This window comes from Arachis duranensis, chromosome 10 (genome assembly GCF_000817695.3).
Source record: "Arachis duranensis cultivar V14167 chromosome 10, aradu.V14167.gnm2.J7QH, whole genome shotgun sequence".
Lineage (NCBI taxonomy): Eukaryota > Viridiplantae > Streptophyta > Magnoliopsida > Fabales > Fabaceae > Arachis > Arachis duranensis.
The window spans coordinates 2,412,575-2,430,025 of NC_029781.3; the positions used below are offsets into that span (position 1 = coordinate 2,412,575).

Genomic DNA, 17,451 nt, shown 5'->3' on the forward strand with positions numbered 1-17,451 from the left:
GGGTTTGGATCTATTCTCATGGTAGTGGATTTATTTTTTAAGTATGCTACTTTTATACCTACCCTTACTTACTACACTGTAGAAGAAGCAGCACGACTATTCTTCAAGAATGTGGTGAAGTACTAGGGATTGCCTAAGAGCATCATTAGTGATCGAGATCCATGCTTTATAGGACGACTATGGACAGAGCTATTCAAACTCCTTGGGTCGGAGCTTCATTTCTCAAGAAGCTTCCATCTTCAAATCGATGGACAGACTGAGAGAGTAAATGCCTTACTTGAGTGTTACTTGAGGCATTTCGTAAGCACTAATAAGAAGGATTGGGCAAAACTTCTAGACATTGCTTAGTTTTCATACAATCTGCAAAGGAGTGAGTCTACAGGAAAGAGTCTGTTCAAGATTGTGACAGGACAACAGCCGCTTACACCTCACTCTCTTTCTTCCTCTTACTTAGGGAAGAGCCCAGGAGCTTATCATATGATTAAGTCATGAAAAGAACAAGCTGATGTCAGTCGTTCTTACCTCGACAAAGCTGCAAAGAGGATGAAGAAATGGACATATAAGAAGATGAGGCATGCAAGCTATCAAGTGGGAGACAATGTAATGATTAAACTTCTTCCACAATAATTCAAAACCTTTCGCAAGGTTCATAAGGGCTTAATCCGCAAATACGAAGGGTCATTTGAGATCATTGGACGTGTTGGGGAGGTTGCTTACAAAGTACAACTCCCTCTCTCTATGAAGATCCACCCGGTTTTCCATGTGAGTATGCTTAAACCATATCATAAAGACCAAGATGAACCGAGTAGAGGTGACTCGAGTAATGCTTGGCCTGTGGTGATTAGATCCTTTGATAAAGAAATCGAAGAGATTTTAACTAATCGCATCGTGCGACGAAGAGGAGTACCACCAAGTATCCAATACTTGATCAAGTGGAAATGACTCCCGATAACCGAAACTAGCTGGGAAGCTCGTGAAGATCTGTGACAATTCCAAGAACACCTAGAGCGCTATCATAAATAGAACGCGACGAGGACATCTGTGCATTAGGTGGGAGAGAATGTCACGATAAATTTTAGAAGATTAGATTTAACGATGTTTGTATAATTTTCTGGAGTGCTTGAGAATGTTCTAGATGGTTTTGAAATGTTCTAGAATGTCCTAAAAGGACCCGGAATACCCTAGAAGGTTCTAGAAGACTCTGGAAGGACATAGAGTAATATAGAAGAGTCTTGATGTATATGGAAGTATAAAAAGTAGTATAGAATAATTTAGAAGTATTTAGAAAGTTATGGTAGGATAGATATTTGTAATGAAGGTTTAGGATGATTAATCTGAACCCTTGATTAGATTTAATCCTAACCATCCATTAAGGAGGTGAATGGCTATAAATAGGAGGTGAGAGTTAGAGTTTGAGTGTATGAGCCATGTGTGAGTAATTTGTAATAAGCACTTGAGTAATAAAGTCTTCTTTTCACCAAAACTTCATTTCTCTTGGGTTCTCTTGTGTTCTTAGCTTTCTTTCTAAATATTGAGAGTTAGGCTAACTTGGTCTTTAACTCAAGAGGTTGAGTAAGTCCGAGTGCCGGCACGGTAGCGTTGGAGTATGTCTAAGGCCGTGACATAAGGATAATATTAATAAAAAATAGAGTAAAAAACAAATAGGTCCCTGACCTTTTTAAATGCGGACATTTTTGTCTCTCAAGATTGAAAAATATATTTAAATCCCTCACCTTATAAAACGCGTGACAATTATACCCCTCCATCGAATCGGGACTCAAAACGGTAACGGAGAATGCTGACCTGGATGCGTGGACTGAACTGTCTGTTTTGGTTATTAATGATGTGGATGGAGAACAAATTGTTAATGGACAAATTAGTCTTTTTGTATACTCCGTGGAGGACCATATGGCGGTGCTACCACCGCTTCCAATGAACCACCCTCGTCATATCACTGGCAACAGCAACTTGAAAACGACACCCCGCCTGCTACTTTGGAGATCCATTCTCAACTATGAGAGATCTTTTCCTTCACCAACTCCACATCCCTCCTACTTCTTCCTCCTCTTACTTTGAAGAACCATCGCTACCGCTGCCGTCGCCGTCACCTATCTTGCCTGCTCCATGTTATAACAGTTATGGTGGTGCACCCCTTCAACATAACATGAGATCTTCCTCCTCTTCTTCTTCTTCCTCTTCTTCTTCAATTAGCTGCAACAACATATTTTCGAACATAATTCAGATCTCTCCCATCCCTAATAACACTTTTTCTTATTGTTTCTCTTCGTCTTCTTCAAAATTAGCCATCTCTTTCTCTTTTCCTTCTATGCTCTTAAATGTTAACGCCATGTCAATGCAACATCAATTTCCTCCAACAAGCAAGATTGCCATCTTCTAGACACCGCTTCTGCACTTCAAATCTCGTCTCCGCGCAATTTCGCTCTTAAGCACTGGTACGCTTCTTTTTTCTTCTTCTTGTTGATGATGGCGCCATGAATTTTGTGAAGCTAAAAAGGAAAAAAACCTTATGAATGGCATACAAATTAATTAATTATTATTATTATTCTAAAACAAATTGTTATGGCGTTGTTTTGAAGTATAAGGACCAATTTGTTTCCCATCCACATCATCAACCAAAATGGACAGTTCAGTCTCCACCCCTCTAGATCAGCATTTTTCGTTTCCGTTTTGAGTCCCAATTCAATGGAGGAGTATAATTGTCACGTATTTTTATAAGGTGACGGATTTAAATGTATTTTACAATATTAAGAAACGAAAATATCCGCGTCTAAAAAGGTTAGAGACTTATTTATCTTTTATTCTAAAAAAAATTAGTCCTTAACATTTCTCTTTGAACAATTAATATATACTAACCTACCGAAAACGACAAAAAAGTTTATTAGCAGTAATTCAAAATTAATATTCTAATTACTTAATTAACTTTATGAATAATTAAGAATCAATTTATCTATAGTTAAGAGTCAATATGACAACATCACATTTGTTGTACCTTAGTTAGAATGATCTTTTTAAGGAACGTATTCATTTGACAAATACTAAATTTTAGCAAAAGAAAAAATGACTTCATAAAATTTTGCCTTTAGAATACAAGCAAGTGCATCTTTTTTCTGCCCATTTTTTCTTATCCCACCTTTAAAGCAACTTATTAATTAATAATATTGTTTTTATCTGCAATCATGAATAATACTAACTATTCTTAATAAAATACATAAGATTAGCAAGTTGAATTAGTTATCATATTATTAAATGTGATTGGTCTTTGGTGGATCAAATTGAATGCCAATGTCTTAATGCTAAAGATGACCAAGCATTCCACCTAATAGCTAGTTTAGTTTACACAATTTATATACAAATGAAGGGTAATGATAGTATTAAAACCCACTCAATATCCATCAGTCCTCACAATTAGGGACTCCTAGGAAGGAATTGAAGCAACAAAATGATGTTCCACAAGGAGTACCTAGACTTGATTTTGGTCCCATTGGGATTGCTCATTATGTTTTCCTATCACATCTTTCTCCTTTACAGATATCTAAATCTGCCTCACACTACAGCCATGGGGTTTGAGAACAATGACAAGAAGATTTGGGTTGATAGAATCATGCAGGCAAGTTAATTAACATGATTTTGCTTCAAATTTGAGTACCCTTTTGATTTCTATATCTATTAAAATAAAACTAGTTGATAAACATCTCTACCAATGCATAAAGTTATATACTTTATTAATGTCTAGGTTGAGCCAGACAAAAGGGATGTCAGCACAGCTTTGTCTGTTCTTCAGAGCAACACAACAGCAGCTACATTCTTAGCCTCTGTCTCATTGACACTATGTTCTCTCATTGGAGCATGGATTGCTAATAGTTCCAACATCTTCTTCCAAAGTAGGCTAATCTATGGTGACACAAGACCAACCACAATTTCAATCAAGTACATATGCTTGTTGCTATGCTTCCTTCTTGCATTTGCATGCTTTATTCAATCAGCAAGGCACTTTGTTCATGCAAACTATCTCATAAGCACACCGGATTGTCCTGTTCCGGTGAGTAGCGTGGAGATAGCGGTTATAAGAGGCAGTGATTTTTGGTCAGTTGGACTTAGAGCACTTTATTTTGCTCTTGATTTGCTGCTTTGGTTTTTTGGACCAATTCCCATGTTTGCTTGCTCAGTTTCTATGGTCATAATTCTTCACTATCTTGACTCTAATTCAAGGCCATTGCATAATGGTAATAAGCCTCAGTCTCATATTGCAAAGGGAAGTTATAATTTGTAATGATCTTATGAAGAGATGCTGTGTTCATTATGAAATTCAGAAAGTAAGAGTCATAAAATAATACTAATAAATTGATAAGCACTTTTATGTTTAGTGATTTATATAGTATTTAAATTCATGGTGGAATGAATTCAAAAATTGTTATTTAACTAAGCATGTTTGAATAATTTAAGAGTAGAATAGATAATTTAAATTGTCATAAAGAAAAAATGTTAGTGGAAGATATGATTTTATGGATAAAATATATTTCATTCTCTAATTTATGAATTAAATTATCATATACGGACAGTGTAAAACGTTTGATATAGTCGTGTAAAGTATTTGATACAATAATGTAATTATAATTGTTCTCTTGGATAACTATTCGCGTAATTAATGTAAAAAATAGTTATTTTTACTAATGTGACATTATGTAATTAGATGCACATGTAAAATTATTTTACGTTGATAATACATCAAAATTAAATTCTTAATTTATTAGAACATAAAGTAGAAGCAAGAATATGCTCTAATGGATGCTACAAGATGAGTTGGCAGTTGGCGTGCCAAATTAGATGGTCCAATAAAGAATAGCAAGCAACATTTTTCTTGCAAGCAAGGCTCTGTTCTAGACTTCTACAATAAATAAGTCAAGTGGATATAAAACCCTGAACGCATTAATTTGCTTTAGCCACAAGCTAAGTGTATGTGTGTGCGAAGGTTCTTTGGAATTGAATTAGAAATGCTAAAATGATACAAAGTATACAGATCATTGTCCTTTTTTCGTATGTTCAACATTTAATATTTGTATTATAAGCAGAATTCTCTTATTCTTAGCACATTCTAGAGTTGGAATTAGGACCGGTAATGGGTAGGGTAAGGTAGGATAGGGTTTGGATTCTACTCTAATTTTACTCGCAGGTTGAGAATTTTTCAATCGGTCCACCCTAACCCAATTCCGCATCCTAAAGTTCTAAACATTACCCTATCCAACTCTATTCACAAAAAAATAAAAAAAAATTTAAGTAAATATAAAATTCAACCATTCTAAATTTCATACATATTAATAAAATAAAAAATAAAAAATTAAGTTTAAATTAAAATTAAAAACAATAAAAAATTTAAAAATTTTAACATAAAATTACAAATAATATGATTATCAACTAGTTTAGTGGTTATTTCAAATTTTTATAAGAAAAAGATTGTAGGTTCAACACTCACTTTTTTCACTACTAACATAACTTTTATATATTATATAATATAGTAGGAGTGCAGATAGAATAGGATAGGATAGAATATACCCTAAATTCATACCCTACCCTACTAGCAGACAAACTCACATTGCACCCTATCCTACTTGCAACGAGTCGGATAGACCATTCTACTCGAACGAATTGGTCTAGACGGATAAAGTATATATTGCGAGTCCTAGTTGGAATGCTCGATATAACCATACTAAATGGGATGCGTCAATATATATAGTTTTAAGGTCAAAATAGGTATAGAAATGCTTTTGATTTATGGTCAATATAGTTTTGTATTTAGGGGGAATACGAATAATGATGATACTAATAATTCATTCATGGAGTTTAGGGGTTTAGAGTATGCATGTAAAATACATGTATATGTTAGGATAGGACACCTTTCGATCCACAAAAATATCACATGCTTGTTTTGTAAAATTAATAATTAATTTGCGTGGTCCATGGCGATGCAAGATTGCAAGCTATGATAATAGGGCGAATTGAGACATGCATGTGATGTAGACTACTCAAGTTCCATTAACATAAAATCAATAATTCTAATTCTTAGACTGTTAAAGGCTCAACCAGTTCACGGAAAATGACATATTCCATTTCTCAGAAAAAAATATAACAATACAAGTGCTACAGCCAGGAGGGACCAGAAACACAACCCAATAGGGGGATCAATTTTGGAGATCTTATTGGGGGAGAATACTCAAAAACCATCATCATCTCATAAATCAGAAATCTTCATATTTTAATTGTGAAAAATATTATTGAAAGATCACGTGATACTTTAAAGCTTTAGATACATGTTTATGTTGTTTTATAAGTAGGGCTTGAACTATTGAAAGTTGAAACCTCTTTTTTCTTTTCTGGTCAAATTAAATCCTTTAAGTAAGTCTAACAGAAATACCAAAAACAGAATGTAAGTCAAATCCATTATCCATTGGGCTTACAATATCTTGAGTAAACAAGAATATGATTAAAACAAAAACTAAACAAACACACAAAAAGGGCACTCTTATATGAAGACTTTCATGTCATCTGAGACCCAAAAAAAAAGGGAAACCTTTTCGACGAAGCTGACATGGATAGCTCCATTGACAAAAATATTTCAAGAACTGCCCCAAAATAACTTTATCTATTTATAAATGTCACCCAAAATGTTTTTTATATTTAAAAGGTTGCCACAAAATAATAATATCGGCTATTTTGCTTCTAAAAATAACTTAAGAGCAGGACGTATCTAGAAATGTTATCATAGAGGGACCAATAACACATATAATATTAAAAATTATGTAAAAGATTATGATATGATCATTACCTCATAATGGTCGTCATTATTATGCGTTATAACTCGGCCCCATGACCATTAAGCAATATATGATGTACCTCGTTATCTTCCGTTACTATTCGGAATTATGAGCAATAACTCGGCGACAATAACGTCTTCATCATAACCGATGCTCCAACGACCAAATAAGATCGGTTACGATATCACTCAGTTAAACGGTAAAACCAAGAACATAACGGACAAATAACTCGTCATATATAAAAGGGAAGTAGACTATTTCTAAAGAACTAAGTTTTTCCTGAGAAAACTAGAATACGCACTGACTTAAGTTTCGGAGTGCCTTTGCAGGTACACTCCCCTCTTTTTACATTGCTCGTACTCTCACATTCACGACGAACATAAGGAATTCGGATTCCAAGAGACGGACGTTCAACTTTGCAGCACATAGCTCGGCTAGTCTCGAGGAGCTGAGGCCGATCTATTTCCCAGGCAAGATCAATTGGCGCCCACCGTGGGACCGAGGAAATCATATTTTTTCTTTTGGTCCCATCGCTTCCATCTGCATCCATGGCTGACGTACTGCCTCCTTCACTGTCCGAACTCATGCAAATGGTAGCTGAGCTGCAACAAGCTAATCAATGAATGGCTGACGAGAACCAAATAATGGCTGCTCAAATTGCCGAACTAAATCATGTTCGGATCGAACACAACGATGCTCGTCAGGCGGAAGATGAGGAGCATCAATCCCAACCGACTCATGTTTCAGAAACCGCTCGACACGAAGAGCAGCGACCCGAAGACGAGAAAGAAGAGTCCGAGGACTCTGTAGGCCCTTTTACAGAAGAAGTAATGAACTTCGAATTACCAAAGAGGTTCACCCTGCCGTTGACCCTCACGCCTTATGATGGACTCGGTGACCCGAGGAAGTTCATAAAGAAATTTCGATCAATAATGATCGTCAATGGTGCATCAGATATAGTCTTATGTCATTGCTTTCCGAATTATTTAGACGGTCCTGCACTTGATTGGTTGTGTGCTTTGCCTGCAGGTTCCATTTCGCATTTTCATCAGTTGGCGAAGTTATTTGAAGAACATTTCGCCGGATCCGAAATATATTTGCACGACTCCGATTACCTGAACACTATCAAGCAAGGGCCAAACGAAAGCTTAAAGGACTATATGACTCGCTTCACCAAGGTCGCAATCAGCATACCAGATCTCCACCCCGAGGTCCATCTGCACGCAATTAAAAGCGGCCTCCGACCTGGGAAGTTCCAGGAGACGATCGCAGTAGCAAAGCCGAAGACTCTAGCAAAATTTCGAGAGAAAGCAAAAGGACAAATTGACATCGAGGAGCTCAGACAAGCTCGGAAGTTTGACAAGTCACACTTCCGTGAAGAAGATAAGAGCTCATCCCTTAAGAAAAGTTTTAAACTGACACCTCGATTCGATTCTTATACGCAGTTTAACACCAAGAGGGAAGACATAATCAAGAAAATCTTGAACTCCAAACCAATCAAGCCACCGAGAAAAGCCGGCACATACCAAGATGCAAAGAACGTGGACAAATCAAAGTACTGCACTTTCCACCAGAAACACGGCCACAATACCGATGATTGTGTGGTCGCCAAAGATCTTTTAGAACGACTAGCAAGACAAGGACACCTTGACAAATACATTGGTGGTCACATCCAAAAGCGCGGCCCTAGTTCCACAACAAACGACCTCTCTGAACAACACCGAGGAAAAGAGAAGGCATCTTCAAGCCAATATGAAAGACCACGAGGTATAATCAATTGTATTTCAGGTGGATACGCAAGTGGAGGATACTCAAACTCGGCAAGGAAAAGATCGTTTAGAGCAATATGCTCGGTAGACGGACCGAAACAAGATGTAACAATCTCTAATCCACAACCAGAAGTCACTTTCACACACGCCGACTTCAACTCCAACATACAAAATTTGGACGACCCTGTGGTAATCACCCTTCAGCTAGGAGATCTATTAGTGAAAAAAGTACTCTTAGATCCCGGGTTCTCAGGAGAACGGGTTCCAGTCCTCGGGTCAGTGTGGTTACAAACCACACTGGGTGAGCAACCTCTTTCAAAAACTAATGATATTCAATATTTAGTAGTCGACTGTTTCAGTCCATATAACCTTATCCTCGGCCGACCTTTTTTAAATAAGTTCGGCGCCATTGTATCTACAGTTCATCTCAGTGTAAAGTTTCCAGTGCAGGACCACCAGGTTGTTACAATCCATGGCGACCATAAAGAGGCAAGACAATGTTACAACATCAGCATGAAATTCCAAAATCGCTCAACGCAACAAGTCAACAACGTCGGCCTAAACCAAAAGGAGGACACGCTAGCCGAACTTGACCCGAGAGCTGGTTTCCTCGATCGCCCAAAACCCTCCGATGACCTACAAAAAGTGTATTTCAACAATGACTCTAATAAATTCACATATGTAGGTACCTCACTCAATGCATCTGAGTTGCAAGCTATAACAACCTTCCTACAAGAACACGCCGACCTTTTCGCATGGACACCATCAGACATGCCCGGAATCGACCCACAGATCATCAGTCATAGACTAGCAATAAACTCGGCAATCCGACCAGTGCAACAGAAGAAACACAAACTCGGCGAAGAAAAAAAGAGAGCGTCACTGGAAGAAACACAAAAGCTCATCAACACCGAATTTATCAAAGAGATCAGATTCACCACCTAGTTAGCCAATGTGGTAATGGTAAGAAAACAAAACGAACGCAGGTGCAACTTACCAACGCCTTATGGATAAGGTGTTCGCCAAACAAATCGGCAGGAATATCGAAGTTTATGTCGATGATATGGTCGCCAAAACAAAAGTCGGAAATAACCACATCAGCGACCTTACAGAAATATTCGTCCAGGTCCGCCAGTACAACATGCGTCTCAACCCCGAGAAATGTGCATTCGCAGTTCAGGGGGGTAAGTTTTTGGGTTTTTTGCTAACATGCAGGGGAATAGAGGCAAATCCAGACAAATGCCGAGCAGTGCTGGACATGGCCAGCCCTAAAACAGTAAAAGAAGTTCAGCGCCTCACAGGACGACTCGCTGCACTTTCCAGATTTGTTCCTTGCCTTGCCTCAACTTCTATTCCTTTTTTCCAAACAATTAAAAAGAAAAATAAATTCGAATGGAACGACGATTGTGAGAAGGCATTTTCAAAATTAAAAACAACACTCTCACAACCGCCAATTTTACAAAAACCCCTACAAGGGGAGCATTTATTTCTATATCTGTCAGTTACTAATTGGGCGATAAGCTCGGCCCTTGTCACAGAAAGAAACAAAGTTCAGCATCCAGTATACTTTGTCAGTAAGACCCTCCAGCATGCCGAACTCAACTATCCGAGGATTGAGAAGCTCGCACTAGCACTGATATTCTCGGCCCGACGTCTCCGACCTTACTTCCAGAGCCACGTTATCCACGTCAGAACCGATCACCCACTAAGACAAGTGTTACACAAACCAGAAATCGCAGGTCGACTAATAAAATGGGCAGTCGAACTATCTGAATTCGACATCAGATACCAATCCCGAGGACCGATCAAGTCACAATTCTTGGCGGATTTCATCGCCGAGCTCACAATACCATCCGAAGAGGACCATGCAAAACAGTGGATCTTATATGTGGACGGCTCTTCAAATAACAGAGGCTGTGGTGCAGGAATTCGTCTGGAGGCCGACGATGGATTCATATTGGAACACTCAATACACCTCGCTTTCAAAGCAAGCAACAACCAATCCGAGTATGAAGCACTACTTGCCGGACTCCGACTCTGTTTAGATCTTCAAATCTCGACGATCAAGGTATACTGTGATTCATTATTAGTCGTACAGCAGGTAAACGACCTTTTTCAGGTAAAAGATCCCCTACTCTCTAAATACTTGCTATTAGTAAAAGAGTTAACAAAAAAAATTTCAAATTTGAAATAGAACATATACCACGCGAACAAAATCAAAGAGCGGATATCTTGTCTAAGCTCGGCAATACACAGTTCGAGCTATCTACACTGCAACAGTTCACAATAACATCACCCACTGTTACTCTGACAAACGTGTTGAGTGTTTCACAGGTAACAGATTGGAGGAACGACTTTATACACTATTTACAAACAGGTAATATACCAGAAGGGGTCGAGAGCGATAAAAAGTTCCGACGGCAAGCATCTTCCTTCACAATCCTCAATGGAACACTATATCGACGAGGTTATACTCGGCCTCTACTCAAATGTCTCAACAAGTCAGAAGCTGACATAGCTTTGGCAGAGGCACATGAAGAAATCTGTGGCACACATACAGGAGCTCGGAGTTTAGCATCCAAGATCCTCCGAGCCGGATTCTTCTGGCCGACTTTGAAACAGGACAGCCAACAAAAAATCAGGTCATGCAACAATTGCCAAAGGCACGCACCACTGATACACATACCGGCCGAGGAATTACATCATTCAGACATCAGCTGGCCATTTAACTGATGGGGTTTAGATATACTCGGGCCATTCCCTACAGCACCGGGCCAGGTAAAATTTCTTATTGTCGGCATTGATTATTTCTCCAAATGGGTGGAAGCCCAACCGTTAGCAAAAATAACATCACAGCAAATGATTTCATTCGTGTGGAAAAATATTATTTGTCGTTTCGGCATACCTCAACATATCACAACTGACAACGGACGCCAGTTCGTCGATCAGAAATTTCAAACTTTTTTGCAGAATCTCAAAATAAAGTAACACTTCACCTCTGTTGAACATCCTCAAACAAACGGACTAGCTGAGGCTGCAAACAAGGTCATCCTTCATGCACTAAAGAAAAAGCTAGATGACGCGAAAGGACTTTGGGCCAAACTAATACCTGAAGTCCTTTGGGGATACAACACCACCCCTCAAACATCAACAAAGGAAACCCCATTCATCAGAAACAGATCATTCGCTAAAGGAGACTTAGTCCTCCGCAAAACCGAAACTGCTCGGAAGCCACCAACACATGGAAAGCTTGCCGCTAATTGGGACGGCCCATACCGAGTATCCAAAGCACTCGGACAAGGAGCATACAAGCTAGAATCACTAGATGGTAAACTCTTGCCTAATACATGGAACGTGTCTTCCTTAAAGAAATTTTATAGTTAAAAGACAGGGACAGGCTTGTACTCTTTTTCCTACTACCAAGATTTTATCCCAAAGGGTTTTGCTTGGAGAGGTTTTAACGAGGCTAGCCTACCTGCACCTTCGTATGTACAAAGTTCAAAACAACTCCGAATATATAGGAGACAAATACTATCTTATCAAATAAAAATGATCTTATCAATCTATCAATACAGCTCAGACAAATGCCAATACTCGTCTAAGCTACAAACTACCACCATCAGATAACATCATGAAACACAACGGCAATAAACTCGGAAAAATATCCGAACAATCAAAACAGCTTTTATAAAAAGCATCAAATTCAAAATTCAAACAAGTTCAACACAGGTTCAAAAACCACGAGATATAATATTACATCCACAAAACAAATTCAAAGAAGTTTTTTTCTCACAAAACACCCTAAACATTATCGGCTTCATCTTCTGCGTCCCCATCATCCTCAATCAGTTGCCCATCCCGCACTATCTTTCCAGGATCCATGCCAGAAAGATCCTAACCTGCAACCTTGCCCTTTCGAAACCTTCAACAAACGAATCCAATATCTCATCCGCCTTTTTCTTTTCCATATCCTTAAACTGAGCAGTAACCTCAATCAGACGACTTTGCACGTTCACCAGATCGCTTTCCTTCTTCTTCAAATCCTCCACATCCTTAGAATAACTTTCCTTCGTCTCCTTCAACAACTTCTCGGTCTCAGTCAAACGGGCTTGAAGCTCAGCAGCAAGACTCTTACACTTAACCAATTCCTCCCTCAAAACAGACACCTCTCCTTTTTCTGCAGTAACCCCCTTTTTCTTCAACTCCTGACTACGCCCAAGACTTGCTAGGCGCAGCCCAACAACCTATAGAACAAGACAAATAAAAACTCATCAGAACTCCCAAAAGGAAAAATGTAAAAGAATCAGTAGGTCATTACCTGCATATATTGCCCAATAGCCACATCCCCAACCTCCTTTGCAAGAGAAACATCAGCCGATGATTGACAATACTCGTCCACAACAGCCATACAAGGATACTCATTCCCCCACACCGAAAAAGCCTCACTTTGTTCAGAAATTTCATGAAGCTTCTTTTGATTTCCCATAAAAGCCTGTATCTCTTCCAGAGGAACACCTAACTCTTTTCCATCAGAATCATCCGATAAATCCACAAGGTCGGACTTCTTTCTCTTCTTCACAATCACCTTCCTCCGACCTTGACGAGACTGCGTAACCTCGCCAGTCCCAACAACATTCTCAGCATTAGATGACGATACCTCCTTGTCCAAATTCTTATTCTTAAACCGCGTCCTCAGAGACGCCGCAGAAACACCAGGATACTTCCCACCTACAAAAAACACTTTATGTTAAACTTTTAAGAAAAAACGACAGACATCGACATAAGCCCTAAAAACTCACCTAAATATTCTACAACAGCACCTTTATCCTCCTCCCACTTCAGCAACTCATACATCGATATCAAGTTTTTTCGATCAACATTCTCCACCAAAAACTCTATCACACACTCGTTCCTCGGCGATATCACCTCTGGGTCGAGTATATTTTGCGGCTCCGAGCACCAAAACAGAGGAAACTTCTCAGCAAGATTTTCATCAATAAAAAACGGGAACTCCTCCTCTGAACTCCTGACTTTAAAATACATCTCTTTGAAGTCTTTAAAAGAAGACTTGTAAAGTTTAAAAATCCCAAACCCCGGAGTACTATTGAAGTTCACCCAACCCCCCTTCCACACCCCTTTCGCTTGAAATAAAGAAAAGAAAAGCTCCACAGACGGCACCTCCTGAAGGAATTCCATAAAAACCTCAAAGGATCGCAGAAAAGCCCACCCATTGGGATAAAGCTGTGATGGAGCGCAGTTGAGCTGTTTAAGAACCTGACACTCAAAATCCGTAAATAGAAGCCTAACCCGCAATTCCTCAAGCACACAACTATACATGTAGAAGAACCCAAACCCCCACTCTCGGTGAAAAACTCTATCATCCACACTACATGGTAACAACTCTACCTTTACTCTGGAATCCACCCTCACTATCTTATTCACATCCACCTCCCTCACCGTCGCCTCATCAGAGAAAAGAGACACCCGTGACTTAACATCTTCCCCTACCCAATCATAAGACCAATCCACCCTATCCTTCTTCTCCTTCTCAAAACCCATTAGCTCACAAAGCAGTATCAGAATAACACAAAAAAAAAAGAAAGAACACACAGAAAAGAAAACACAGAAATGGATCAGAAACGAAAAAGGAAATTCATACCTCTCTTACTCATTCTTCATAAAAGCAAGCATATAACCAAAAGCCAACAAACAATCTGAAAGGATTAAGGCAATTAAAGGAACAAAACATTCCAAATGATAACCCCCACTCCCAAAGCCCCATCAAACAGTGAAACCAACATTGGGAATCAGCAAAATTAAATGTAACCATTACTCTTTCTCTTTCATCAGAAAATAACGGACACGAATCCCCACGTACCAAAATTTAAAACACAAAACCATATTTTAATAAAGTAAGTTGATCTGGGGGCTCATCCACTAACCCATGCAATCCGAGTTATAACTCATCCAAAAAAGCTCAACCTGCTTCATTAAAATCCTCCTGAGGCTAAGCTTGGGGGCTGTGATATGATCATTACCTCATAATGGTCGTCATTATTATGCGTTATAACTCGGCCCCATGACCATTAAGCAATATATGATGTACCTCGTTATCTTCCGTTACTATTCGGAATTATGAGCAATAACTCGGCGAGAATAACGTCTTCATCATTACCGATGCTCCAAGGACCAAATAAGATCGGTTACGATATCACTCAGTTAAACGGTAAAACCAAGAACATAACGGACAAATAACTCGTCATATATAAAAGGGAAGTAGACTATTTTTAAAGAACTAAGTTTTTCCTGAGAAAACTAGAATACGCACTGACTTAAGTTTCGGAGTGCCTTTGCAGGTACACTCCCCTCTTTTTACATTGCTCGTGCTCTCACATTCACGACGAACATAAGGAATTCGGATTCCAAGAGACGGACGTTCAACTTTGCAGCACATAGCTCGGCTAGTCTCGAGGAGCTGAGGCCGATCTATTTCCCAGGCAAGATCAGATTATATAATATAAGATGTATTACAAAAATATACGGATAGAGAATATATTTTAAAGTACAATAAATATATGTGTACTTTTTACTAGCGAAGTGGTCGATTCCTCGTATCATAAAATTTATCGTTAATAGAATATGTGTCAAATTTTTTAGCAATTTTCTTTTCAATATAATTAAAAGACAATTAGTAAGAAATTCATCTTTTATTTTATTTCTGAGTTATTTTTCACAATATTCATAGTTGAAAAAGATCTCTTAGTTGTAGCAGTTGAAACAGAGAGAATTAATACCAAATGAATCAAAAAAGACAACCACAAGAAGAAAAATAATTCACTTTATAAAATTTGAAATTTTTTATTTAATTAAAAAATATTAATAATAATATATTTTTCAGATTTTTTTAATATTGTTACTTACTTCATTTTTAGATATTAGAAATCATTAATATTTATATTGGACTGGACTTTTATTTATACTAGACTAAATACTAAATATCTTTTTTAAAATTAAATCATACATAATAACTTACTACTATTAATTTTTTAAAAAAAGCTGAGGGACCGAGGCCTCTACTCGCCCCCTTATGTCCGTCCCTGCTTAGGGGCATAGCCCAATACTATCTCAAAATTAAGTAGGTCTAACTTAAAATTAAGAGGATTTTTAACGCTGGCTTTTAATTTTATTTTATTTTGGATCTTATATAATAAATACTACATATATATTTGTATAACTATATATCATAAAAATTAATTTAAAATTTAATATAAAATTCGTGACTCTAATACTTGATTTTATTTCAATTTAATAATATTATATAACAAAGTTACAAATTTACAATATTTATTTAATAAATTTAATAGATATACAAATAATAGTATTTTACTATTTTTTTTAAATAATACAATATCTTTTTGCTAATACTAGTATTATTTTAAAGATTATATTCAATGCAAGTTTAAATTTCAAATCAATTCAGTTACTATAAAAATCAAAACTAATACCCAAAAGATATTTTATTAGAGTTATTCTAAAAGCCAACTTAAAAGGTGAAAAATGCTTTATAAATATAAATATTATGAAAAAATTATTTTTAATAGATGTAATTTATAATATAGTTTTTTTATATTTAAAATAATTGTTTAGAGTGTGAGTATTTTTAAGAAGATAATATTAGTGTTGCAAGTGTGAGGAATGTTGAAGTTAATCTCACATCAAAAAAAACAAAAAAGAGTGAAGAGTTTATAAAATGAGAGACTCATTAACTTGACATCTTAAGATTTTGAGTTAAACTAATAACATTAAATTAAATATAAATTGTTATTATTTTAGAATTAGTTGGACCTAACTCACTCAAAAAGTTAACTTAAGAAGTAAGGAATATCTGACATTTATAAAGTCAATTTCTAATATGATGGTCTAATAACATTAAATTGAATAAATTCTGATACTATATTAATATTAAGTGAGCCTAATTTAATTTCAAAAAGGGTTTAAAAAAATTAGAAATGTTTTATATTTATAAACACTGTAAAAATCTTATTTAAAAATTAAATCATATAAAAATCTTATTTTCACATTAATTTTTACAGTGTTTATAATTTCCCTTGCTTCATTTTTTTGAAACAATTTAAGGGAAAATTAAATCAATGTGAAATGATTGTTTTGGAGAGGAACCGGGAAAATTAATCAATCTAAACTTTATAATTTGAAAAATTAGTGGTGGAAACCAAGGTTATGAAAATCAAGCCGGTTATCGAACCGTTCTAATTATTGGTTTATAAATTTAATTGGTTTGATTGTGATTAATCGAAAAACTATTTTATAATAAAATAATAGATAAAATATAAATAAATACACTAAAACATAATTATAGTCTAATATAAATTTTAAAATATTATCCAAATTAAAAATACTACATAAACCAAAATGTTATAATCTTATTCAAATACAAACTCAAAAATCAAATAACAAAAACAACCAACCAAACATAAAATACCAACATTCAAATTTATCATCAATCTTAAAAATCCGCCATAACTTGTTGCAGTTTTGCTACATTAATCCCTCACTTATTTAAACCTTTGTGACTTGCGAGACTTGTCTGTGGATATGCCTAACAGAACAACCAGAGGAGATCAGAGACCATGCAAAGCTTCATGTGTTTTCTTTCTTCTTCTTTTTTTTTTTTTTGTCATGTGAATTTTATGTTTGTGGAGTAAAGTGTGTTAGATATCAAGTTTGTACCACCACTCTTGCAATGAAATGAAAAGCCTTATTATGAATGCCAAGAATGAAATGAATTGAGTAGGTTTAACATGGCAGCAGTAGGTTTATCATAGCATATTTTT

General features: G+C 36.7%; 1 protein-coding gene across 1 annotated transcript; it reads left to right on the forward strand.

Annotated features, from left to right (window-relative positions):
• Positions 1–3,349: 3,349 nt before the first annotated feature.
• On the forward strand, positions 3,350–4,384 carry LOC107468249 (uncharacterized). Its single transcript, XM_016087502.3, has 2 exons — positions 3,350–3,628; positions 3,755–4,384. The coding sequence occupies exons 1-2, from the start codon at positions 3,461–3,463 to the stop codon at positions 4,289–4,291; spliced, it is 705 nt and encodes a 234-aa protein (XP_015942988.1). The 5' UTR covers positions 3,350–3,460; the 3' UTR covers positions 4,292–4,384.
• The last annotated feature ends 13,067 nt before the right edge of the window (positions 4,385–17,451 follow it).

What these genes read in the sequence shown, in the direction of transcription:
- LOC107468249 (XM_016087502.3), top strand. Translation starts at nt 3,461, where the DNA reads ATGATGTTCCACAAGGAGTACCTAGACTTGATTTTGGTCCCATTGGGA. An exon ending in GGGTTGATAGAATCATGCAG is followed by an intron (nt 3,629 to 3,754) that starts GCAAGTTAATTA and finishes ATTAATGTCTAG; the next exon opens with GTTGAGCCAGACAAAAGGGA.